The sequence below is a fragment of the Hyaena hyaena genome, unplaced genomic scaffold, assembly GCF_003009895.1.
Source record: "Hyaena hyaena isolate Hyena2069 unplaced genomic scaffold, ASM300989v1 scaffold_292, whole genome shotgun sequence".
Taxonomy (NCBI): Eukaryota; Metazoa; Chordata; class Mammalia; order Carnivora; family Hyaenidae; genus Hyaena; species Hyaena hyaena.
In genome coordinates, this window is record NW_024080924.1 from 1,550,933 (window position 1) to 1,578,087 (window position 27,155).

A 27,155-nucleotide genomic window follows, 5' to 3' on the forward strand; every position below is an offset into this window, starting at 1 on the left:
TCGGCATGGAGGAGGACACTTGTGGGGATGAGCGCTGGGTGTTATGTGGAAACTAATTTGACAATAAACTATTCGTAAAAAAAAAAAAAAAAGAAAAAGAAAAAGAAAACCAAAGCAGGAAGCATCACAATCCCAGACTTCAAACTATATTACAAAGGTGCAATAATCAAGACAGTATGGTACTGGCACAAAAACAGACACTCAGATCAATGGAACAGAATAGAGAACCCAGAAATGGACCCACAAACGTATGGCCAACTAATTTTTGACAAAGCAGGAAAGAAAGAACATCCAATGGAATAAAAACAGTCTCTTAGGCAAGTGGTGCTGGGAAAAAAGGATAGCAACGTGCAGAAAAATAAATGTGGACCACTTTCTTACACCATATCCAAAAATAACTCAAAATGGATGAAAGACCTGAATGTAAGACAGGTAGCCATCAAAATCTTCAAGGAGATAGCAGGCAAAAACCCCTCTGACTTTGGTCGCAACAACTTCTTATTCAACACGTCTCTAGAGGCAAGGGAATCAAAAGGAAAAATGAACTACCAGGACTTCATCAAAATAAAAAATGTCTGTGTAGTGAAGGAAACAATCAGCAAAATTAAAAGGCAACTGATGGAATGGAAGAAGATATTTGCAAATGACATATGAGATAAAGGATTAGTATCCAAAATCTATAAAGAACTTATCAAACTAAACACCCATGGGGCACCTGGGTGGTTCAGTCAGTTAAGCGTCTGAATTCAGCTCAGGTCATGATCTCATGGTTTGTGAGTTCAAGTCCCGCATCAGGCTCTGTGCTGACAGCTCAGAGCCTGGAGCCTGCTTCGGATTCTGTGTGTCTCTCTCTGCCCCTTCCCTGCTCACACTCTGTTTCTCTATCTCCAAAGTAAATAAACATTAAAAAATTCAAACACCCAAAAAACAAATAATCCAGTGAAGAAATGGGCAAAAGACATGAATAGACACTTCTCCAAAGAAGACATCAGATGGCCGACTGACACATGAAAAAATGTTCAACATTACTCATCATCAGGAAAATACAATCAAAACCACAGTGAGAGACCACCTCACGCCTGTCAGAATTGCTAACATTAACAACTTAGATAACAACAGATGTTGGCGAGGATGAGGAGAAAGAGGATCTTTTTTGCACTGCTGATGGGCATGCAAACTGGTGCAGCCATTCTGGAAAACAGTATGGAGGGTGCTCAAAAAATTACAAATAGATCTACCCTATGACCCAGCAATTGTACTACTAGGTATTTATCCAAGGGATACAGGAATACTGTTTCAAAGAAGCACATGTACCCTAATGTTTATAGCAGCACTATCAATAATAGCCAAAGTATGAAAAGAGCAAATGTCCATCAATAGATGAATGGATAAAGAAGATGTGATACACACACACACACACACACACACACACAATGGAGTATTACTCAGCAATCAACAAGAATGGAATCTTGCCATTTGGAACTATATGAATGGAACTAGAGGATATTATGCTAAGCGAAATTAGTCTGAGAAAGATCAATATCATATGACTTCACTCATATGAGGACCTTAAGACACAGAACAGATGAACATAAGGGAGGGAAGCAAAAATAATATAAACACAGGGAGGGGGACAAAACATAAGAGACTCTTAAATATGGAGAACAAACAGAGGGTTACTGGAGGGGTGGTGGGAGGGGGAATGAGCTAAATGGGTAAGGGGCATTAAGAAATCTACTCCTGAAATCATTGCTGCACTATATGCTAACTTGGATGTAAATTTAAAATATAAATTTAAAATAAATAAATAAATAAAAATTTTAATTTACTTATTTTTGAGAGAGAGAGAGAGCAGGGGAGGGGCAGAGAGAGAGGGAGAGAGAATTCCAAGCAGGCTCTGCACTGCCAGTTTGCAGGGCTCAAACTCAACAAACCGAGAGATCATGACCTGATCTGAAATGAAGAGTCAGATGCTTAACCAACTGAGCCACCCAGGTGTTCCATATTCTTTTGATTATTTAATCTCATTTACATACGACCATTGCTAAGAGATGACCATTGTTAAGAAAAATGCAAAAATGGTGTTTGGGATGTTAGAAATTAATAAAAATACTCTTTGCATTATAAATTGAGAAGTGATATCATAATCTCTATAGGTTATTTACATTGCATCTTAACCAAAGACACATTCACTATAGATCGCTCAAATATTTTACACATGTGAAGATGGCCTTAAAAAAAAACTTTAATGCCTCAGTGTCTTCCTGAAGAATTATGAGAATATTTAGCTGTTTTAATATCTTACACGTATCACCAAGCAAAGATAAGAAAACCTCAGAATTCAACAAGATCTATGTGCTTATTACTTCTTATGCATATATCAGAAGTTGATTCCAAAAACTTATACTTTGAAGTAGAAAAAACAATATCTATTCCCTTTTCATTCATACGTGGAAAGAACCATAGATAGTAGCCAAGCCAGTTGTCTAAAGTTGAAGTATTCATTATATATCCTAGGATAAATTCATAATACTTATGTACTCAATTTAGTAGATGATAAAAAAAAGGACTAGAGACTGGTTAAATCATATCTTCTCACATATGCCCCAAATCCATCTCCTTGGTCGATACCTAGCTTTTAAGCCAATCTATCCGTGCTACAGGATACCATTGGAGGTGGGGGGTATGAAATGACACCAGGTTTATTTATTTTTTAATGCTTAATGCAGTAATGCAGAAAAGGACTTCCATTCATCTATGCTCAACATGGAGCTCTAAACTCTGACTCCTTAGGCAAAGAAGATGAGATACTTTTGGTAATGACATTGGGAGCTTTGCTAAAGATGTCTGATAAGCTCCAAACACTCGAAATTTTGAATCCAGACTCCCAAAAGGGTATGCGATAGAATGCACAAAGACCAGGACTGAAGCTTTATGTCTGTGTGTTCATAACATTATGAGTATAGTTTAAAACTACAGGTTTATGACTAAAGATGGTTTTGAGGAACACTAGATGTCAAAAAATCTGGCTTCCTAGCTTGGGTATTCCACAAACTGTTAACACTGCACTAGCAGCTTAATCTTTCTGTCTTGATTCCCTCATCAATATTTAAGTTTAAATAACATCCATTCAAATGCTCCAACAGATCATGAACAACTAACTTGAAAACGAAAAATTTTAGAGCTTTTGCAATTAAGTGGAAATTTACCTTTCCAAAGTCATTTCTTAAGTCATCAGCACCCACCAGCCTGCCCGGTGTCTTGTTTGCTAGCTTCTGCCCCATTTCCTTCTGCTGAGATTTCCTGCCCACTCTGCTCACCTCTGTAATTCTTTTTTTTTTTTTTTAAGTTTATTTATGTTTTTGAGACAGAGAGAGAGAGAGAGAGTGAGTGAGCATGCACTAGTGGGAGAGGGGGCACAGAGAGATGGAGAGAGAGGAAGAAGCCCAAACAGGCTCCATGCTGTTAGTGTGGAGTCCAATGTGGGGCTCAAACTCATGAACTGTGAGATCATGACCTGAGCCGAAGTTGGACATTTAACCAACTGAGGCACCCAGGCACTCCTCACCTCTGTACTTCTTCCCCATTCTTCAAGACCCAGACCTGTGTCCATCTCCTTGAAGCCTCCCAGGCCACACACATTGTGACTGTACACATAGTGTATGTGAGCCCTCAAGGACAGAGCATGACCGACTCCTTTGGATGCTGCCCCCAGGATCCCCCCACAGCATAAGTTGCAGAGTCCAGAATGAAATAAAAGGAATACTGTGGCTTTCCCCTCCCCTTGATCCTTCAGACTTCATAGCATTCACGACATTCAACCCCAAATCCCAAGATTTCAAAGATAGGAAGACTGAAGACTTATGTCCCACAAGGTAATTACTGATGAGGCAAAAGGATCTGGTGCCTGTTTCCTCACATTTATTTTGAACATGCACAATGGGCTTGCTTTGTTTAGCGGGTATTTAGAATTGGATGTGACCGGGCTTAACCGTGAGCCAGCCTCAGTGTTTCACCATTAACATGCATAGCCCCTAGAAGGACAACTGAGGAGTCCAGCATTGAGAATTTAAGATGACTCACTTAAAACTTCCCCATTACCAATGTCTATGTGGTTTCTACAAAGTTATAAAAACAACGGGAGACTATAGGAAGACGACTTCCACTGTCATCCACAGTAACTAATCTTAAAGAACTGTGAAATCCGATTTTATTTCTCGCTTATGTGGAGCCGAAGTTAATCTACTTTTCACATGTGAAATCCATTCATGATTCTGTCACAAAGTGTAGAACCGATATTAAGTAGTGTTAATTCCCAGCTAAATGTCACACTAATTCATCGGATGAACTTTGTGCTACTGGAATATTACAGTGCTCATGGGGTAAAAGCCACCAATATATGAATTCACAGACTGAAGTAAGCAGACCCTGGCCCCACCCCATGCCTACCAGAAAAGGAAAGATGAGAGACTTTTGTATGTTGCAAGTCCGGGTCTGGTTTATTTATAAAGCAATAAATATTAGAAGCACAAATAAATTGCACATGTGTAAACAAACTGTACAATGATTGATGAGAGATAAGGGAGGGTAGTTCAGAAGACTCCAAGAAGCATAATACTGTCATCCTGAATGTAAGGTAGGGTAGACTAAGAGAGAAGGCACCTCAGAAGCATTTGCGGTGGACGATGGATGGGCCTGCCTCATCATATTCTTGCTTGCTAATCCACATCTGCTGGAAGGTGGACAGGGAGGCCAGGATGGAGCCCCCGATCCAGACAGAGTACTTACGCTCAGGGGGAGCAATAATCTGTAGAAAGAGAACAAAAACTTTCAGTGAACTCTGACATCCCAGGCAACAGAGCCAGCAACATGCTGGAGAGAGAGATTCGCCGAAAAAAATATGAGTTAGAGTTCATCATAATGTGAGATATTTCATACCAGAAATTAATATGGCTGAATCAAGTTTTATGCATTGTCCTTTATTACATTGTTTCCCTTATCAAAGGCTCTTCAAAATAGAATCGCCCCACTTCCCTGAACTAGAGTATAGTGTGGCAACAAGCTGTATATACGATAGAGGACAGTCCAAAAGTTGGGGACTTGTAAAATATGTTCAAAGATTTAGGTTTTTTTTTCCTTCCAAGATTTATTATTATCTACTGCTTCAAAATGTTTTTAGAGTCTCCTATGTCGAAACGAGTGCTAGAAAAGCTAAGAGGAAAAGTTTACAGGAGACGGGAAGCAAAATGTGAGTTCTACTTATAATACTAAGACCTGCCTTGGCTCTCCCACCTGCAGGAATTCTTTACCTTAATCTTCATGGTGCTGGGGGCCAGGGCAGTTATTTCCTTTTGCATGCGATCAGCAATACCAGGGTACATGGTGGTACCTCCAGATAAGACATTGTTGGCATACAGGTCCTTGCGGATATCAATGTCACACTTCATGATGCTATTGTAAGTTGTTTCATGGATGCCTGCAGATTCCATACCTAGAAATAGGTAGCGAGTGCACTCAGGCTGGGGGCCCAGGGTGGAGGGAAGAAAACAGGACTCCTTTGTGTTGATAAACACATTTGTCTCCCATTTGTCTCTGAAACATATGCTCCTCTATAAGATACACTGCAAGGCATTTGTGGAACAGGTGTGTCTAAAAGTGCTGACAGCCAGTCCCCAACAGACTGCCAAGACACAAACAACTGTGTTTAGCACCTGTTTGGAGTGAACACTTGCAGTATCCATCAGATGTACGGAGGTTTATTTGGAAAGGGTGAGACATACATTAAAATTAATGCAATTTTTATTTGTGAACCTAAATAAGATCCTGACAAGCTTCCTCTTAGAAGACATTCCTGAGGAAAGATGTTTGGTGAAATGCAAGGGTCTAGTTATTACTATGAGTAGGACTATTGTTGCATTTAATGAGTAACTTCAGAGGGAAGTCCAGCTACTTGGACAACTTACTGGAATAAGTCAGCACTTCTGAGTAATCATTCCTTTCCTGCAGATACAGATTATTCAATTACTATTCTGTCAGAGCCTTTATTTGGACATGAAGTCAGTGTGACATCCTTTATCATATCACTGCAACAGAACAGTATGGCCATCCTTGTAATGGGCCATCAGGCTCTGATGCTGAGCTGCGTGGGTCTCTAAGCTATGACTTCTTTTAACTCAAGGGCTTCTTAATCCTTCTTAATTAGAATAGATTTTACTCTGGGACACCCCATATTTCTAGACAAAAGCTGTGCATGTGTACCAGACCCTACAACTCACCGATGAAGGAGGGCTGGAAGAGTGTCTCAGGGCAGCGGAAGCGCTCATTGCCAATAGTGATGACTTGGCCATCGGGAAGTTCATAACTCTTCTCCAGGGAGGAGGAAGAGGCAGCTGTGGCCATTTCATTCTCAAAATCCAGGGCCACATAGCACAGCTTCTCTTTAATGTCACGGACAATTTCACGTTCAGCTGCAGATATAAAGGTTATCACAGTCAAGTTCTGAAGGATGGAGTAGGCAGATTCTGTGGTGGAGGAAAACAGCAGACACGATGCTGGAGCAGAGGAGACACATACACACACACACACTTACCAGTGGTGACAAAGGAGTAGCCACGCTCAGTGAGGATCTTCATGAGGTAGTCAGTAAGATCCCGACCAGCCAGATCCAGACGCATGATGGCATGGGGCAAAGCGTAGCCCTCATAGATGGGAACGTTGTGAGTTACACCGTCACCAGAGTCCAGAACAATGCCTGTTGGGAGATATAGACAAGAACAAAGTAAATTCCCAAGGACATCACTGCTTCATTTGTGTCAAAGCCTACTTCCAATCTTGGCTAAAAGATACTAGCACTGGGCATGGATCCAGATAAAATTAGATTCCTTACACACAAAGAATAAAAATGAGCATAATGAGTGCTAAATCTGAAGCCAGCAACAGCTCACCCTTTTAAATATTGTAGTAGAAAAATTTCCCCAGGACACTTTCAAATGACCAGCCCTTTTATCAGCCATTAGCACATTATGTAAGTCTCGAGCCATGGTTTTCTTTCCTCCCATCCAACAAGCACGTGTTCTCTCTTTTTTGACTCAGACCCCATAGGAAACATTGGTTCTCCTTGAAGATGTCTGCCCAGGGATGGTGATGGTATGGAACACATTGCGAGGAGCCTTAATATGTGACATCACCTACTTTAGGAAAGGTAAGGCTCTGACTCCATGTGGTCTCATCTCTCAGAAATGCATGTGATCTGAAACTGTTGTTACCTCTCTCTCAGGGAGTGTGAGGGAAGGGATCATTCTTTTCTCAACTGGGAAGGCTGATTCATAGCAAGGTCAGTACCTTAGGAATGCGCTTAATCAGTGACTATCTCCACAGCCCTAACATACCTGTGGTGCGGCCAGAAGCATACAGGGACAGTACCGCCTGGATGGCCACATACATGGCAGGGACATTGAAGGTCTCAAACATGATCTGGGTCATCTTCTCACGGTTGGCCTTAGGGTTCAGGGGGGCCTCAGTGAGCAGAGTGGGGTGCTCCTCAGGGGCTACACGGAGCTCGTTGTAGAAGGTATGATGCCAGATCTTCTCCATGTCATCCCAGTTGGTGATGATGCCGTGCTCAATGGGGTATTTGAGAGTCAGGATACCTCGCTTGCTCTGGGCCTCATCACCCACGTAGGAGTCCTTCTGACCCATACCCACCATGACTCCCTAGAAGAGGGAAAAGATGGGAAAGTCAAGCTTCCACTATTTTGGGAATATAACTGATGTCTTACAAATTCACATTTAACTGGCCAAGTCAAGGAACATCTTATAAATACCAATAATAATAATAAATAGAATTTTACCCCAATGTAGAAATATCATTTAAAATCAGTCTACTTCCTTCTCTCAACCCCAACCCCCACTCCCCAGGTATAATTCTATTCTTTAAAATATAACTGGGGAAAGGGGAATGAAGCTACCTCACCCAAGAAGTACAGCCTCACCTCATTTTAAAAATACCATAAAGCCTTCATTAAATTATTAAGTCCATCACCCATGTCAACTGGAATATAAATGACTGAACTGATGACACCTCGTATTTCTCCTAAGAAAAGATTTTGACATTCATCAAGTGGACATAAAAAGATGGACTGATATGCCATTATCACTCCACAAGCAAAATCCAGCCTGCCCAGAGCTGGCCTGCAGTACCCATCAGTCACCAGCATGGAGGCATACAGCTCTCCAGCCCTGGCAGCCTGTCTGGACAGGCATGTGGCAAAGCCAGGGAGCGTGGCATTTCTTTTAATAAACAAGGTGGTATGTCACTATCACCATGGCACTTGCTGCCTCTGTCACGCCTGGCTTCTAAAAATGCAGCAGCCAGGAAGCAGATAGATTACATCCTTGGGGAGCCCAGAAAGCTGGCTGTGAACAGAGGGAGGAATGTGGGTTGGGTCCTGGTTGGTTGAGAGAAGTTATATCGTGTAAGTTTTGAACAGGACTGAAAAGGGAGGCTAAGGGAAAAACTGAAGTGTAGAAGGGGCAGAGAAGACCCGGAGTACTAAAAATACAGGTGCGGAGTGGAGGAGAGGAGCCGCTGACTTTTCATACAAGGAGTGGGCCCCTTGGAGAGCTGTGTCCCCTGCAAGGTGGAAAGGGGCCCCGTTGTACTTAGGTGCTGTGTTGCTGGTGGTGTGAGTATTGTCCGTCTTGGCTTGGATTTGAGGCTAATCCATCTTTACCTTATTTGACCTAAGCAGTTCATGAAACAGGGGTGTCAGGTGAGGAAATGAACATTTCCTGGATTGCTGGACTGAGGAGGAGACAAGCAGGGGTGCAGAGTGCGGCTGCGGACTGCGCCGCGTAAAAGCAGGCCAGTCGGGGCGGGAGGTTTACCTGGTGGCGCGGGCGGCCCACGATGGAAGGGAAGACTGCACGGGGCGCGTCATCCCCAGCGAAACCCGCCTTCACCAGCCCAGAGCCGTTGTCGCACACAAGAGCAGTGGTCTCCTCGTCGTCACACATCCTGGCACAGCTTCAGCGGGGTCTGCAGATGGGAGAACCCGGCGGCCAGGGCTCACTGCCTGCGGCGGCGCTGGCCTCCTCCCGGTGGAAGGGGCAGAGCAGAGGAGGGGTCGGGGGCGACGGAGAGAACGCCCGCCGCCTCCCTTCCCGTCAGGGCAGAAGAGGAAGGGTGGGGAGAGGCTGAGGAGGTCGAGGGGGATGTGCATAGAGTAGGGGAGAGGAACTCATCCAGGCTCCTGGCCGGGAGTCACTCTCTGTCCTGGGGGCAAGGGAGGTACCGTCACCCCGCAGCAAGTCCTCCCCAGCCCTTCACACGTTTGCCTTTCCACGAACTGAGAGCCCCCCTAGGCCCCAGCCACACCCCCATGCCCGGTCCCCAGCTGGAGGGAAGCGCATACAAGAGCGAGGAACCCCTAACGCCCCGTGGGGGCAGGGGCCGCAGGGTTCGCGTTCTGCGCGCCACTCTCTTGTGATGACCCAGGACAATAGAAGTTAGAACCAAATCGCGAAGTTTGGGGTTTTTTTTAAAGAAAGAAAGAAGAAAAAAAAAAAAGGTGGCGGCGCGGCAGATCAGGGCTCGCCGGCTCGGGGCGGGCTGGGCGGTCTGGGCACTGACTCACCGTCCGCGGGTCGGGTTCGGCTCGGCTCGGCGGCAGGCGCTGGTGCCCGGCGCGGGGCGCGCCGCTTTATAGTGCGCTGACGGACGGGGTCAGTTGGAGCGGCCCGGGGCAGGGGTGGGGGGCCTGGTCGGCCACCTTGCCTTATTTGGTCGCCTTCGCACCACTGAGGAGCGCCCAGGCCATTCATGGAGCCAAGGGCAGGGGAGAGGATCAGCCAGGGGGCTCCCAGACCATGTAAGGAAGGGGAGGGGGCAACCAGGGGGATGGCCAAATAGGGAGCTAGGGAGGGGCGGGCGGCGAAGGGTAGGGGGCAGGGGAAGACTGAGTGACGCCAGCCCACCTCCTCCCCCTTCTTGGATGGAGGTGCACCCTGGGTGTGCTGTGGGTTTGTTCCTCCACAGCCCCGCCAGCCCGAGACAATAAGCCACACACAAGCCGGAAGGCTTGGCCCTCTGCCCTCTGCTGAGGGGTCCTGACAGCTGGACCAGTACAGCAAAGGAGTGACAGCAGCTTCTCATCTTCCACGACTGGAGCCCTGACAGTCCTCATGGGCCCTAAAGGCACCACACCAGCACATTTGGGTGGCCAGAAAAGGGGCACCTGGGACAGGTCACCCTTCTGGTCTGGTCCCCACCGGTCTGGGTGACTTGATTCAGGTTGCCGGGGCCACGCTCCTCTAGGTCAGAAAGCTGAAATTAATCAAGACCACTCTGACCCCCAGCTCATGCATGGCTTAGGGTCTGGCTAGGGAAGAGGCTCAGAAGAACCACAGTGAGATCCTGACCAAGTCTTGCTGGAAAAGAGGCCAGGTTTCCCCCAGCACAGATAGCAGGTGGCTCTCCTCCTGCTGCCAAGGTTTTGCTCAAATTCAGGCTCCTGTCTTCAGGCTAGAAAAGGATCCCCTGCTGCCAAAGCGAAAGAAGGAAGGAATGCCAAAAGTAGCATGTGCACTTGGTGGTGGATAGATGAACATCTGTAAACTGGGGGCAAAGGCCTTTATTCCAAGTGGAGACAAGACTGAAAGAGCAAATATTCTTGTCAAGGAGATAACAGCAGCTTCAACCAAACGCACACATCACAGGAGAGCAGAGTTAGAAAAGCAGAGCCTCGCCTCCACCCCACCCCCACCCCTTGAACTACTGAATCAGAATTGGCAAGATGCCCAGTTGACTCCTAGGTACACTAGAGTGTGAGAAGCAGTGGTATAAATGATATCAGCTCTTTCATGGAAACAGATGTGGAAGGGCTACATCTTGGGGCTTTAGAGAAGGGAACAGAGAGATGACATGAACTGGGAAGAGGAGAAAGGAACAGAGAGACCTAAGAAGGACACACGCAGATCACAGATTTGCTCTGGGGTGCCCTGTGTTCTGGGTTCTTGACTGGCACTTTGATTTTTAATGCTTGTGTTTCCCCTCCCGCTCACACCAGTTAAAAATAGAAAACTGGGCACAGGCATTCATCTCTAGAGTGGTCTTGGATTGATATGCTGAGGAGGTCTACTGATTAGATACTTGTCCAGACTAGGGAATGTTGGGCTCTCCCCGCTGAGCTCCCCAACCATGTTTGGGTTGGTCTGGAGAAGAAACTGTGGGGGCAGCTGGGTGATGGAGCCAGGTGAGGGGTCTGGCTGCGATCATGCTTGCTCCCACACAAAATGCCTTTGACAATGAAAATGCCATTGACAGGATGCAAAGTGCGGAGCTGTCTCAGCTCAAGCAGTTGCAGAAAAACTAAGAAAATGGAGAAATGGGACTGGTGTTATAGACAGACAGCCCTGGGTTCAAATCCTGACCTCTGTTACTTCTGGTGCATTTGGTCTTGGGCAGATCACTTCACTTTCCTGAGCCTCAATTTTCCCCTCTGAAAAAGGACACAATAACAATAACTCTTTTCTGGCAGGGTCTATTAATTAGGGACACGTGATAGAATCCACATAGAAGATACAAAGCAAATTTTCTCTGTTACAGTTCAGGAATAGGGATACTCTTGGAGGCAGCAGTAGCTTTTTCTTTTGAAGAATTGGGTCAATTTCATTCACTTATTGATTCAGCAAATATTTATGGGACAAGAACTATGCTACTAACAGGGATGCAGTGATAAGTAAAACAGAGCAGTGCATACTCCAGGGCAGTTATAGAAAAGTCAGAGCCACTTATGGTGCATGCTGGGGTGACAAAGGAGGGAATCACGGGACAGTCATGAAAAGAGGGATCTGAAAGAGAGGTCAGAGAGAGTCCTTTTTTGTTTGTTTTTTAACCCTATTTATTTTTGAGAGGCAGAGAGAGAAAGAGCATGAGCAGGGGAGGGGGAGAATGAGAGGGAGATACAGAATCTGAAGCAGCCTCCAGGCTCTGAGCTATTTGTTAGCACAGAGCCCAACACGGGGCTTGAACTCACAAACTGCAAGGCCGTGACCTGAGCTGAAGTCTGATGCTCAGGCAGTCATGAGCCACGAAGGCACTCCAAAGCCTTCTTGAAGAAGTATAACTTCATTGTCTTTAAAGTAGACTAGGACTGAAATTTGTGAACATTTGTGTGAAAGCAAGTTTCGACCTGGGGTTGCAGATGGCAGATTTCCAGGCTTACTGCCATATATGCAAAGGGAACTCCTGGAAAAGTCCAGTTGATCACTGAGCACACCAAGGCTACTGACCTGAAGCCTTTTCAAATACTTCCAGGGCACAGGAGGCCAATTCCAGCTGGCCCACCTTGGGATCAGTCTGCTCTGGTGGGGGTGGGTAGGTGGGTGGAGCACTGAGACCAGTTTCATAAGAGAATCTAACCCCTTAAAATGTTCTTAAAACAGTTTCATTTCTCTCTCATTCAAAACAAAATGTAGGAGCCCCTACGTGGCTCAGTGGGTTGACTATGCAACTTTCCCTCAGGTCATTATCTCACAGTTCATGAGTTGAAGCCCCACATCGGGCTGGCTGCTGCCAGCGCAGAGCCTGCTTTGGGTCCTCTGTTCCCCTCTCTCTGCCCCTGCCCTGCTTGTGCTCTCTCAAGAATAAATAAACATTAAATCAATAAAACAAAATGTATTTTCATATGCATTGTGTTATGGCAACAAAGAACACTTTTTTTCCCCTTAAAGATGTATGATAGTTCAATATTTACTAATTGTAATACTGCTCAATTTCCACATTTTAAAACTCTGAACCCTATTTCATATACTTTAAAATATAAGTCAATGGGAAAGTAAGATTCAATGACTGATTTTCTTTTTCTTTTCTTTTTTTTTAGCGCACACTTGAGATAGAGAGTGTGCACAAGTGAGTAAGGGGCAGAGAAAAAGAGGGAGGAGAGAGAGAGAGACAGAGAGAGAGAGACAGAGAGAGAGAGAGAGACAGAGAGAGAGAAGAGGGGCTCACCCAGGGCTCATGTTTTTACCCAAAGCAGGGCTCATGCTGACCTGATGTGGGACTCAAACTTACAAACTGTGAGGTCATGTCCTGAGCCAAAGTCAGTTGCTTAATAAGTAAGCCACCCAGGTACCCCCTGCTTTTCATTTGATACAATTTTTGAGGGATCCATTTAATTTGAAAATTAAGATTGGCTTCTGTCACATTTACTTAAGTATGTACAAATAACCTGTCCTCTGTGGTGCAGCCTAGATATTCCTTTTTTTTTTTTTTGTGGCAAAATATGCATAACCTATAATTTACCATCTTAACCACTTAAACTTGTACAGCTCAGCAGTGTTAAGTATATTCACATTGTTGTGCAACCAATCTCCCAATTTCATTTTTTGATACAAATTTGGATTAAAGTGACTTCAAAAGCCAGGAGTGGCTGTGTCCTGCAGCGTGAGAAAGACTGGTCTATATTCTCTGAGGCAGGGAACCATTGTACCTGTTTTGCCAGAGGTCACTGAGATGAGCAAAGGGAAAAGTGAAGATTCACATCCAGACACCTGACTGTGCCCTGTTCTGACCACTACCCGAAACGCCTTCCCAGACTCTACCTGGGCTGCTGTTTCTCAGAGTGGAACATTAGAACCACTTGCAGCCAAATTACAGGGACTACCTAGTAGAAATTCAACTTCCCAGGTTACACCCTGGGAGACTGAGTCTGCATTTAAATAAGTCACCGCCTCTCTTTCCCAGGTGATTCTCGGAGGGAGAACCTTGGCCTCACGGCCTGGCTGTTTCCCCCATGGAGCTCTCTGCTCAGTGCTGCCCAAGCTGCCAGCCCTGGCAGGAGTCCAGCTTGGCCGACCTTGAGCATCCCGGCGGGAGGGAAAGCCAGGGTATGTCCCCAGGGCTCTCAAGGGCCCTTGAGGCCCTTCTGGGCAGGGACAGGCCATGAGGCAGACGTGCAGGGCAAGCTGAAGGAACAGAAGGTGGGATAGTTCCCGCTGCCCTTGCCTCGAGGGAAGCCTGTTTGGTCCACCATCTGCTGGGATCTGGAAGGGAGCGGCCAGCCTCCTCCGGGCACTGGGGGATTAGCAGTCACTTATCTCAGCTGTTCCTCCATTGGAGGTGTCGCAGTATTTACAGAGAAGCCAGAAACAGACTGAGCCACACTTAATTCCTCCCCACGAGCCCTCCCCACTGCCCCTGCGGCCCCTCCTGCATTCCTGGGCAAGGAGGGAGGGAGAGGCTCTTTCTAGACCACACCAAAGGTCGGGGAGCCAGCTTTCTGAAACATTTCTATTTTCTTTCCCTACACATTTGTTCACTCCCACTGCCCTCTGGCTGGAGCCGGGTTTCAATTTTCATTAAAAGAAGAAAGTGATGTGACTGTGAGGATTGCGTGGGGCCCCCACACATCCTGGTGCTCAGAATTCAATACCGAGGTATGCCTAATCTCCGCCACATGCTTTCCCATATTTCACGCGCAACCACCAAAGAGATGACCCCAGGGGGAGGGCATTTCAACTCTCCACGGATTCTGCTCTTGGCCAATTCTGGCAGTGGCTGCCTTCTGACATGATAGGACCAACAGTGATGAACCATTTAATGAGATTTTGAAAAGGAGGACAAAGCAAGGAGGAAGGGAGACGAGGAAGCAGGGGGTGGGGGTGGAGGATTCTTCTGGATCTTGGAGTCACATGGATCTAACAATCTAAAAGCTGCATTTTCACTCCCTTCTATCCTGTTGTAAGTCCAGGAAATCACAAAGGATTTCTAATAGGCTTTTTTAATTCCTTAAAAGGACTGTGCCCTCAAAGAATGAAATGCTGATGCTCACAGGTTTCTGCCTGGAAGGTGTTTCTCTTAGCTCAGATTTGGCTTGCTCCCCACACCAGCAATAACTCTATTTATGGAGTTTCAGTTTTTCAAGTGTTACCTGGAACAAGCCTGCCTTTCCTGGAGAGCCCAGGTGTGCATTGCGCAACCTAAGCTTGACCGGGTTTCATGTCCGTACACGTGTCAGAGAGACCGTGTAGGTGAGATCTGTGAGCTCAGAGATGACAGCTGCTTTTTATTCAACTGCACTCCACGGAGCCCATCTCCTCCCCATGAAAGGCTGGGCATTCATTTGACACACAATAACAGCAGTAGGAATACTAATCACTAATCTTCCTGAGCACAGGCTGGGGGCCGTGCACTAACTTGAGACCTTATGCAGGTACGTGGTCCACTAGAAGCTTTCTAGATGAAGCGAGATGGGCCGCCAGCTGCAGAGTCCACAGAACTGCCCTTTGAGGTGATGTCGCCAGCTTCTACTGAGGGGATGTGTAAGAAGCAGACTGCCTCTGTCACAAACTGAGGTACCACTACCTCGAATGCAAAAATATTGTCACCAGTGTTCACCAAAGGACACTGTCTTTTCTCTGAGGCTCTTAGAAAAATTTCCTTGCTGGCTCTGGTACCAATAACAGAACTTCAGCGGTGGCTCAGATAACCATCTGACTCGGTTTTGGCTCAGGTCATAATCACGATTTGTGAGTTCAAACACAGCACTGGGCTCTGAGCTGACAGAGCAGAGCCTGCTTGGGATTCTCTCTCTCTCCCTCTCTCTCATCCCCTCCCTCATGCTCACTCTCTCTCCCCAAAATAAATACATAAACTTAAAACACACACACACACACACACACACACACACACACACACACACACACAAAACAATAGCACTGCTGTCAAGTAACTAGTTTGTTTTGATCCTGTAGATCCTGAATCTAGTGACTCACCAGGTGTTTCTTTGGGTGGGACTAAAAGAAATCTTAGAAAACCACCCATATGGTCCATTTGTTAATGTGATTACAAATCGTTATAGTCCGTTTTACATACCCACTTGAACTTCTCATTTTTCTTTGTCTTTCATTATTAACTGTCATCTATCTTTGTAAGCTGCCATAAAAGTTTTGTGGGACAAAACAAAGGATGGATGAATAAACATATAAGATTGAACTCTGGAGACAGTGGAGAGAATATTTGAAATTGGAGTGATCACTAAACAGGCAGCCAGGAATCCCGGAAGACTGGCATACGTCTGACGGTTTCTTTCATCCCACTGCAAGTATTATATTGCTTTGATATTCCTCTTTATATCATGATAAGTGTAACTAGAAATATAGAATAACATTTCCCCCATCACAAAACAATATGTACTTATTGTGGCAAACCAGAAAACACTGACCAGAAAAGTACAAAGAAAAAGACAAGTCTGGCTGAGTTTTTTAAGCCCTATATTTTAGCATCCCTAAAATAAAACTAAATGTGATATAAAATTCATGAGGCCTTGGCTTCCATATCTACTTAACAGGCGCGGGACTGAGGAAAGACAGCCTCCTATTCTGGTAGTTTGCAAGAATGTCCACTTGTTCTTCAAAGAGACACATGCAATGCAAGGAATTTACATTTAAAGTATGTCTTGGCTTCACTATTATAATCTAAATTATCTCTAGTCAACAGCTGGAGCCAAAGAATGCCAAATTGGGAGCAGGGTCTGCTCTTAAAACTATACCATCTATATCTCACTTATATATTTTAGAGGGCAGGTGTTATTTTCCAACTCAGCTGTCGAGCTCTTTCAAAATTGCAATCTAAAAACAGAGTTCTATTACGAACATAAAACTTGACCATATAAATATGTTGCTGAAAGCTTTGTCTTTATGTGGGGAGCTGGAAAACTGTTGTTTGGGGGAACATGTTTACGGTAACTGTATGATCAGTATTTCCCAGTTCCTCTTGGTTAGGGCTACAGATAACCGATTCATCTGCCCCCAACTCCCACAGCCTCTAATTTAATGTCATAAATTAGAAAAATAATAAAGATAAAGGCTTTGCCTAAAACCAGTGATCTGTATTAACTAGGGGAGGGAAACAGAGATGGTTTCTCCAAAATAGGAATAACCGAGGAGCCTTCTCAAGCTGTTGAGTGTGGATGCTGGTCCTCAAATAAATAACTAGGGCTAGGTGCTTCTGGAATTTCAGAGAGAAGAGCCAGCCTTCAATAACTGAGAATGGAAATGAATCAGCCATGAAACCATGATGTGGCTTTGAAAAATTATCAGAAAAATCTCAAGCTTTACCAAAAGGAGGTAACAATGTAAAGTATTATTTCACCAAAGAAATACCCTCAAGAACTACTGCATAGACTTCAGGTGAGAACATTCCTTGGAAGAACAAGAAGGGTGTCCTCTTCTTTAGTTACATTCTATTTAGATATGCAATATTTATAACTGCCACAAAAGGTTCATGCTGGGCCCATCTCTCCACCACCCAAGAAGATAGATAAAGCCATCTTCTTCCTGGGTCCTCTGCCCAATGAGAAGAGCTCTTTTCCTGAGGGTGCAGAAGTCTATTTCTAGAAAATCTATTACCCAGAGGAGAGGATGTTGAAGTGCAAAAGAGGAAGGGACCTATCACATTTTCTATTTTATATTTATGTATTACTTAATATTTTTCCAGAAGCATGTATTAATTTTTATAAATTTCAGAAAGGAGGAAAAAAATCTAATTTAACATCCTCTTGCTTAAAATCTAGCATCTTTTTGTCTCGCTTACCCAGTGGAGGTTTATAAATAATAACCTCCACATTTTTGAAGAAAGACATCGCCTCTCTGAGAGATGTTTCAGATATTGTTCACCAGTGGTGCTGTTTTTAAAACTGTCCTCATATTTGGTCAGTTATCTAATTCTGCTCCAAGATGTCTATGTGCAATACAATCTCTTTTAGCCAGATTGGCTAGGTATTGGGTTTCTGACACAGTGGAAAACAACCATTGTTTAGAGAATTAAACTCGTCTAAATACAGTCACACAAAACTGCAGAGAAGATAATTTCATTTTCTTTGATGCTTCAGAAGTTATTTATAGAATATTCTCATTTTGAACACAAATTCTTGTCATGTGCCAAGGTATGTGACACATGCATATCTATGAGACATAGAATATTGACAGACATAGAATACTGAGCTAAACTAAGATTACAACATCCTGAAAAGTTACTTCCATGAGTTAACTGTTAGTATCAACATATTTGCTATCTATTTATCTATTTTCTCTTAAAAATCAAGTATAGATCAGACCTCTGGTTCTGGCCAGGATGGAGCACCCTACACCTTCCAGGTGTTCCTTGTTACAACTGTGACATAATATATCAGACAGACATAGGAAAACTCAAAGGAGGAAAGATGAAGGTAGACTACCTAGGGACTCTGGGACTTGAGAAATGACATGGTGAGGAATCTAGTTTCTTTACTGCCTCCCATATAGCCCAGGCTGGGTACTACAGTAGCTTCCATCCTGGAGCCACCTAGGCAGGGATAAAGTAAGCTATGAGAAACATCTATTCCTGCTACTCAAAGAACCAACAAAGGAGTGGCGTCAGCCATAGAAAGTCTTTTTGGCAATCTTGCCCTACTTTGGACAAACATTCATACAGAATTGTCTCCCCCTCTCTCTAGGTTCAGTGGGGCAGAATAGGGAGCTGATCTTCCTCCTCACCCTCTCTCCCTGCAGAAGCCAATGGTGGGGCTCCAGTTCTCTTGCCCAGTCATATTGGTGGGACTGATCCTCCATTTCCTGCCCGCTGGAAGCAGGCAGAGTTCCTCACCTCCCACTAGGGTGGTGTCACCAGGGTGGCATGAAGGTTCTTATAGAACAGATTAAACTGTTCTATATTTTGGTGGCCATGTGAACCGCGTATGTGATAAAATTGCCTAGCACTAAATAGACAGACATATACATGAGTGCATGTAAAACTAAAACTGGTGGTATCTGAACATACTGATGGATTATATCAATGTCAATTAGCTAGTTGTGATATTGTGCTATAGTTATACAAGTTGTTGCCATTGGGGGGACACTGGATAAAAGTATAGGAGATCTCTGGATTATTTTGTACAATCTATAATTATCTCAAAATATAAAAGTATTAAAAGTCAAGTATAAGTGGTACCAAAATTCAGTGTTTTGAGTTTTCCAATCAGTTTGATTCTGAATGAATTAGTTCTTATATTCAGGTGATCATAGCTTATGAAATTTAAATAGTTCCACTAAACATATCACATTTCCTATATTTATAGCAGAAGTACTGGCTGACCCAATAGAGGTCTGGCATGTGAAGTTAGGCGCCATTGGGGCTGCAGTGGTTCCAGTGTTCACGGGCATGTCTGATGAATCAGGTGCTGATGACAGTAGGGAAGCCTCATGGTGATGAAAAGAGCCTCAAAGGAGAACTGATACCTACTTAAGGTGGAATCTGGCACAGGGAGTGGACTCAGCAACAGGATCTGAAGACTGGAGAGCACTGATGTTTCCAATTAACAGCATGGTAGCTATTTACAACATTCCAACTGAACTACTCCAGGAGCAAGTGAACACTTGGAAGCAGAGGGCATATTTTGCAAACAAACAGAATTGTCCCCTAACACTCAGGAGCTGAGGGCCTCAGCTGGGAGCACACAGTAACAGAACAGAACTTAAAGGGTGGGAAGTTACTCTCCTGCTCTGGTCCAGATCCATAGCTGAACAGTGACTGAAGCTTAGCCTGAGATGCAGCACCAGACGGCATCTGTGAAGCCTGAATGTTGGCGGTCAGGAGCCAGTGATAAAGGCTGTGCAAATGATGGCCAGAGTGGACGGGGCTGGCATTGGCCAGAGTAGCACAGTCCGTACTTTACCCAGAGTGCCTGGGAGAAACACCCCCAGTGACTCTTGGAAATGCAAAAGAGGTGAGAACCTAAAAATGGCAAGAATATGTGAAAGAAGGGAAGGGAACAGTGATAGTTTTACAGATAAGAGTTATCAAGCAAACAAAGATCTAGGCCAGTTGTCCTCGACTTTGGCTACACATGGGCTGGGGTGGGGGAGAGACAGAGTTGGAGCATAGGGTCTGGCAAGAAGAGTGGCCCTGGTAAATAGTCCAGGCCTTCAGCTGAGACCCACAATAGGCTACACCTTAGAGGTCAAGACAGATGGACAGTAAACATACTTTGAGTCAGCTCAATCCCAGGACAGTTTAAAGCGATTGGCCTTGTCTGTCAAAATCAAAAATACATACCCTCTGGAGGAGTCTAACATCTTGTAAGCTTTAAATTGTCTCTACAGGTTTTCATACATAATGCCTGGTACATAAAATATATAAAGCAGTACTTGGCAAGACCACATAATTGAAAACCCATAAGAAAAAAATGGACAATGAAAAGAGACCATCAGGAGATCCAGATACTGAAGTTAACTGACTTACATGATAGATATGTTTTAAAACACTTATTAATATATTCAGGAAAATATATGGCAAAATAGAAAATTTCATCAAAGAACTGTAATCTATTAAAAAGGATCACATGAAATGCTAAAACTAAACATATAACAAATTAATAATGCAACAGATGACGTTAAGAACAAACTGACACAAAGAAAGGGTTAGTGAGTTTTAGGGTAGGCTGGTAAAATATATTCAGATCAAAGCAAAGAGAATAAAAGAATGCCTGGCTGGTTTAACACCTAAAATTCAGTTCATATAATTCAGCACATTAATGGAATATAGCAGAATAATCGTATGATCTGTTCGATATATAAGGAAAACACATTTGATGAAAGTTAACACCTATTCATAGTAAAAACTGTTAGCAAAGTAGAAATAGAAAGAAAATCCTTAATCTAATAAAGGGTATTTACAATAAATCTAAAACAACATATTTTATTGCTTGTTCCCTGAGATTATGAATAAGACACAGATGTTTCTTATTATCACTTCTATTTTATATTTTACCAGTGGTACAAGAAATATATATAAAAGGCATAAGAATTAGAAAGGAAGAAACAAAGCTGTCATTAATAATAACTATAAAAAATACAAAAGGATTTATAGTAGAACTATTTAATTTAGTAAGTGAATAATAGCAAAGTGAATGAAAGGACAAAATACAAAAGTCAACTTTATCTCTACATGTCAACACTAAACAAGTGAAAAGATAATATTTGAAATCTACCATTTAAAACAGCATCAGAAAACATCTATACCCAGGATTAGATCCAACTAAATATATATAAAACTGCTACAGATAACATTACAAAATATTAGTGCAGTAAGTTAAAGAAGACCTAAATAAATGGAGAGATATGTCACACTTATGAGTCAGAAGATTCAACATTATAACACTGTCAATTCAACCCAAGTTGATTTTTAGATTTAATGCAATCCATCCAATTACTAGCAGTGTGTGTCTGTCTGTGTGTATGGGAACACTAATTCTAAAATTACATAGAAGTGTAAAGGGCCAAGAATGGCTAAGATAACTTCAAGGACTTGCCCTACTGGATAGCAAGAGTTATGACAAAGCCATGGATATAGAATGTTGTATTTGTGCAAGTTCAGACAAATAGTTCAAAAATTGACCCATACATAAATATATACTTGATTTTGACAAATGCCAACTTGAACAATATTGAGAAAGTGAGGATCTTTTTAATAAATAGTGTTGGGTCAATCGAATAACCATATGAAGAAAGCAATGAATCTTGACCCTATCTCACACCATATACAAAATTCAACTCTAAGCAAACTGCAGATCTAAACAGGTGAGTTTAAAGGTTTAAGTTCTTAGAATATAACAGGATAATATGTTGATTACTTTTGCATAGGCAAAGATTCTTTCCATATATATACATATATGTATATAATTTTATTTATTTCTTTTGAGAGAGAGAGAGAGAGAGAGAGAACACAAGCAACTAAGGGGCAGAGAGAAGGACACACAGAATCCCAAGCAGACTCTGTGCTGTCAGCTCAGAGCAGGATGTGGGGCTCAAACTCACAACTGTGAGATCAAGACTTGAGCTGAGACCCAGTCTGGCACTTAACTAACTGAGGCACCCAGGCACCCCTAGGCAAAGATTTCTTATACAGAAAACACTAACCATAAAGAAATAACAACAACTTTGCTTCAACAAAGACTCTGTTAGGGGAAAAAATACTGGGGAGAAATATTTGCAATACATACATCCTACAGTGGGCTCAGATTCAGGCTATATAAAGCATTCCTATAAATTGATAAAAAAAAATAGACAAGCCAATATAAAAATGGGCAAAAGACTTAGATAGGCACTACACGAAAGAGGTAACCCAGTGGCCAATCAACATTTGAAAGTGCAGTCAATCTCAATAGCAATAGGGAAGTGCAAGTTAAACTGACAATGAACTGCCAACACAGAACAGTGGAATGACTAAAATTTAAAAGATGGATAATACCAAATAAAGTCAAGGAAGCGTTTTATTAACGTAGCATTTGCCTTGTTGTTCTGTCCCTTGACTTCAGGATTTTACCTCTTTAGCCAGATAGCCGTACCAACTTCATCTCCAAGAATCTCTCTGTCTCTCCCCCCGCCCCAGTCATACACTTAGCCCTCTGTCCAAAATATCATCTCCAATCTTTCCTGCCAAATCATGTTTCTCCTTTTCTTCTAATCTCTGTTGGCACTCCCTGTTAAAAAATCTTTCCAGCAACACCACGCCAACTTGACTTCCAAACAAGAATAAAGTCCTTCCTGTGCCTTCATCCCTAGCCAGTTCCAGCTCTCCCCAACTCCCATCTTCTAGGCAGATACAGGTTGCTTCTCCTATGTATACTAGAGATCAGACACACTTGGACTTCAGTCAGGTGCCTTTAATATCTTCTTTGTGCTCATCCTTTCTCTCCTTTTGAAATGTAGGTTTCCAAAGGGCAGGAACCATAGTGCATATCTCCCCCAGAGCCTACTAATGAGTGACAATTTTGATTGAGTAAAGCTAAAAAAAATGAAATGTCCTTAAGAACTTCATTTTTGTCCATCTTAAAAAGGAATGTTTATTCTGTATTTTGATTACTAAGAATGCTTGCATGCAAAGAAAAAAAAAACACCCTAAGAATTTGGCCTCGAAAAACAAAGGATTATATATTTTCTTTCTTTCTTTTTTTTTTAAATGTTTTATTTATTTCTAGGAGAGAGAGAGAGAGAGACAGCGTGAGCAGGGGAGGGTCAGAGAGAGAGGGAGTCACAGACTGAAATAGGCTCCAGGCTCTGAGCTGGCAGTCAGCACAGAGCCCGACACGGGGCCCGAACCCACGAACCTAAGCGAAATCATGACCTAAGCGAAAGTCAGACACTTAACTGACTAAGCCACCCAGGCGCCCCAGGATTATATATTTTCTGAGCCATGAACTGAGAAAGAATTCTTATCCTGTGACGAATTCTGTTGTTACATTGGAAAAAAAAAATTTAAGGTACCTGAAAACTGAGGAAAGGACAAAAAGGGATACATAGTTTCTGCCATGGGCTTAGGGTGCTTACGTAAACACTGTGTCAATACAATGGAAAACAATTTAACCTTGACCAAACAAAAGAGGGAAAAATCCTATCAGAGGCCTATGCTGGACTTGTCACTCTGCCCTGCCTTCACAGTAAGGGCCAGATTCCTATCCTGTACTGATTTACGGACTTTTTCTAGTGGAAAGTAGGATGCCAGTCTCACCTCCAAAGTCAATTTGAGAAAATACATGGAAATAGAGATAAAAGGCAACCAACTCACAACCAAAGTTCTTTTCATTAAAGTGTCAGCAAGTCTTCAAAACTGATGTCTCCTATTTCATATAAATGAAAAGAAAGTCAAATGACACAGGGCCAGGAAAATAAACACCATGTTTATAATTAGACGCTCTTCCAGAGATCTGGTCACATCCGTGTGTGAAAGGATAGAGTGAGCATTTCATGAGGCACCAGGAGGTTAAAAACAAACAAACAAACAAACAAAAAACCCCAAAAAAAACCCTCTCTTCAAGGAAAAAGTGCCATACGTAAGACAAGTGTCTGCATGATTTGGACACCCTGCCTCCCAACTGTGCTGCCCGAGGTCCTGGAGTGCCCTGGAGTGGTGGTCGTGGTGGTGGGGTCTCCGTGAATATTTGTTTTGCTCCCTTCGCCCCAGTTCTGTTGAGCTAGTTAGAGACTCATTTGGGATTATCAAGATATTTATTTTTCCCTTCAGCCCTGTAAGGGTAAGCTTATTGTGTTATAAATGCACAGTATTCTTGGTTACTTAAATTAGGTTTTATGCAATTTGATCATCTCAAGCAAAGATTTAGATTGGAACCCAAATCAGTTGATCCCTTCTGGGGGCCTGAGCTGGTGCCATGATGAAAGGGTGGGGCACTGGTGTCATTGCTACTTCTCCAGCTCCAGTTTTATTTTTTTTAAATATTTTTATTTATTTCTAGGAGAGAGAGAGAGAGACAGCGTGAGCAGGGGAGGGTCAGAGAGAGAGGGAGACACAGACTCTGAAACAGGCTCCAGGCTCTGAGCTGGCAGTCAGCACAGAGCCCGACGCGGGGCTCGAACCCACAAACCGCGAGATCATGACCTAAGCAAAAGTCGGACGCTTAACCAACCAAGCCACCCAGGCGCCCCTTCAGCTCCAGTTTTAGAACAGAGAGACAGAGGGGCGCCTGGGTGGCTCAGTTGGTTAAGCGTCTGACTTTGGCTCAGGTCATGATCTCACGGTTTGTGGGTTTGAGCCCTGCATTGGGCTCTGTACTGACAACTCAGAGCCTGGGACCTGTTTTGAATTCTGTATCTCTCTCTCTCTCTGACCCTCCCCTGCTCATGCTGTCTCTCTCTCTCCCTTTTTCAGAAATAAATAAAACATAAAAAAAATTTTAAAAAAAGAACAGAGTCAGAGAAGAATGCTAACTGACACATTGGAAGCATACTTAGCGGGCTTACTAAGGAATTTGACATTGGAGAAAAAAATTGTAAATGGAAAAATATGTTACTATTTTTATCAAGTGCTTTTATGTAGGTGACTGTCCTATGTCTCCATAGCCAGAACTCTGCAATAGATAGGCCACATCTCCCAATTAATATTCATTTGAAGAAGGTATAAGACACAATCCCCAAGGATTTTGCCCAGACTATCTGTGTTGAATGGGGAAAGAGTTTCCTATAGGTGGAGTGATCAGAGAAGACCTCCTGGAAGAGGTAGTATTTGGTCTGAAGGTCTGGGTAGAGTGCAACAGGAGGACAGGAACAAGAATGGCATTGCAAATAAGACGCACAAAAAAAGAAAGCCAGAAAGTTGGGGAAGTTCAAGATGCTTTCAACTGAAACTAATGAGGGTGGCCTGGCTGAAGCAGAGAAATTTGGGGATGAGGCTTATTAAATACATTTAACAGTTTAAATAAAAAGAGAGAGATGCCTTCCAATGGTATACTTCTTCATCACAAACTTGTTTTTCAGGGTACCTGGGTGGCTCAGTTGGGTAAGCATCTGACTCAGGTCATGATCTCCTGGTTTGTGAATTCGAGCCCCATATTGGGCTCTCTGGGGTCAGTGTAGAGCCTGTTTCAGATCCTCTGTTCCGCTCTCTCTCTGCTCCTCCCCTGCTCATGGGCATGTGCTCTCTCTAAAATAGATAAACATTAAAAACAAAAAAAAGAAACTTGGTTTTCAACCAAAATTGTAATGATAATATCAGAAACATAAAGGTAAATGTAAGCCACCAGAAGTATCATTATTAATATTAAATGCAATATCCATGTGATTGAGGAAAAGCCCCCACCCCAGATGAACCCACCATCTACTTTCTCTAGGCTTATATCCCAGCATATAAAAACTTACAGGGACATTTTACTCCATGAAGCAGCTGCTGCCCAGTCATCTTTATATGTTTTTCTGGTCAGTTCAGAATTTTATTCTCCACACTACTTCACATCTTCTCCATCCTCTTTGAACCTTCAAAGAACTTCCACTCTTGAGACAGGCCTGTGAAAAGTTCTAAAAATGAAGGCGTTGGATGAATTCCAGTCACTGCCATGAGTTTGGAATGAGGTATCTTTAGCAACATTTTCTAGCATACTTTTAAAGGACGTCCCTTGTCTTCTCCTTTCCTGAATTTCTCCTTTCATACGTCATACACACCAACTCCAGGACTTTGTCCTTGGTCTTGTCTACTCTCCCACAGTGGTGTGCTGATAAACAGGCTCTCTGAAAAATACAAAGTCTGGACTCATAGTGTGTGTTGACTCCTGTGGTAGAAATACTCTCACCACAGCCAATTTGAAGCCACCACCAATTTGAAATATTGAACAACCAACTCGAAAGGCTTGGAGCTGGTTCTCTCTCTCTTGGCTACCTGCATTGCACCGTGTTCCCTTCTCATTCTTCAGACAGCTCTTCCCATGGGCCTCTTTCTGGCCTTTGTAGAACTTTTGTGCTTGATAATAAGGTGACAGCAGCCAGAATCAGCCAAGTATCCTTAAGTCACTCACGTTAACCCATGTATTCTACTGTTTCACATGTTAGGACTCACCTTTCCTCTTTCATGAAGTTCCATATTCTAGCAGGACTGAGTAATGTTAGGGAAGCACAACAAACATCAAAAAGCCTCTTCTCTCTTTGACAAAACTCTGGTTCCTTAGCATTCTGGGCATAGTTCTTTCCCATGCTTGACAAGAGGCAACTCATCTCTTATGCACCCCCGCCTTCAGTACTCGATAAACGTCAATGTGTATGCAAATACCTGGGTATCTTGTTAAAATGCAGATCCTAATTCAGGGGTGAGGTGGGTTCTGAGAGATTGAATTTTTAGCAAGTTCAGTGACGATGTGTGTGCTTCTGGTCCAATGACTACACTTTGAGTAACATCAGACTCCATACCCTGTAACGTCATCCCTAACTCTGGTTGGAGAATATGGTTGCTCAGCCCATCTGGAGTCTTGATCCTCTGCCTGTTGGGCAGGGCATTTTATCTGCACTCAATAGTTCTCAGGACTCTGGTGGTGTCTCTCAGTTTTTCACCTCTGTGACCTGCAGCCCTCATCTTTTGCCATATCTTGAGTCAGTTCTCAACTGCATCCCATCCTAGCAAAGTCAACATCCTCTGCTCCTCACATAGCCATCTTCAAAGCATCTCTCCTGCCCATCCCTTCTTTCCCACCAGCCCACCTTACTTTCCAGCTCATCCTCAATCCCCAGGCTAACACTCCCTGCCTCCAGGCCCCCAGTTTAGTTTCAGCAGTGTTCTTAGCACGTGTGCATTTTAATTGCCTCTCTTTATAAGGTGTCATTTTTCCATTTGTGTTCTCATG

At 43.4% G+C, this 27,155-nt stretch overlaps 1 protein-coding gene and 1 long non-coding RNA gene across 3 annotated transcripts in view; one reads left to right on the forward strand and one right to left on the reverse strand.

Annotated features, from left to right (window-relative positions):
* LOC120241889 overlaps positions 1-18,728 on the forward strand; it is a 37,860-nt gene extending 19,132 nt beyond the window's left edge. Inside the window, exons 2-4 of the long non-coding RNA XR_005530975.1 lie at positions 7,093-7,201; positions 17,021-17,190; positions 18,495-18,728. This is a non-coding gene — a long non-coding RNA (uncharacterized LOC120241889). The remainder of the gene's footprint in view (positions 1-7,092; positions 7,202-17,020; positions 17,191-18,494) is intronic.
* Positions 4,477-9,693, reverse strand: ACTC1 (actin alpha cardiac muscle 1). 2 transcript variants are annotated; one of them, XM_039247272.1, is made up of 7 exons: positions 9,636-9,693; positions 8,887-9,037; positions 7,389-7,713; positions 6,590-6,751; positions 6,276-6,467; positions 5,310-5,491; positions 4,477-4,807 (listed from the first exon to the last, which is right to left on the reverse strand). In XM_039247272.1, the coding sequence occupies exons 2-7, from the start codon at positions 9,013-9,015 to the stop codon at positions 4,664-4,666; spliced, it is 1,134 nt and encodes a 377-aa protein (XP_039103203.1). In that variant the 5' UTR covers positions 9,016-9,037; positions 9,636-9,693; the 3' UTR covers positions 4,477-4,663. The 2 variants fall into 2 exon arrangements, with proteins under 2 accessions (XP_039103203.1, XP_039103204.1); XM_039247273.1 differs by lacking the exon at positions 9,636-9,693 and having other exon boundaries at positions 8,887-9,040.
* Positions 18,729-27,155: the final 8,427 nt, after the last annotated feature.

Excerpts from the sequence above, each read along its gene's own strand:
- ACTC1 (XM_039247272.1), bottom strand. The coding sequence starts at position 9,015 with ATGTGTGACGACGAGGAGACCACTGCTCTTGTGTGCGACAACGGCTCT. Across the intron at positions 6,752-7,388 it reads TGCTTCTGGCCGCACCACAG|GCATTGTTCTGGACTCTGGT; the intron begins GTATGTTAGGGC and ends ATCTCCCAACAG. Across the intron at positions 4,808-5,309 it reads CCAGCACCATGAAGATTAAG|ATTATTGCTCCCCCTGAGCG; the intron begins GTAAAGAATTCC and ends CTCTTTCTACAG.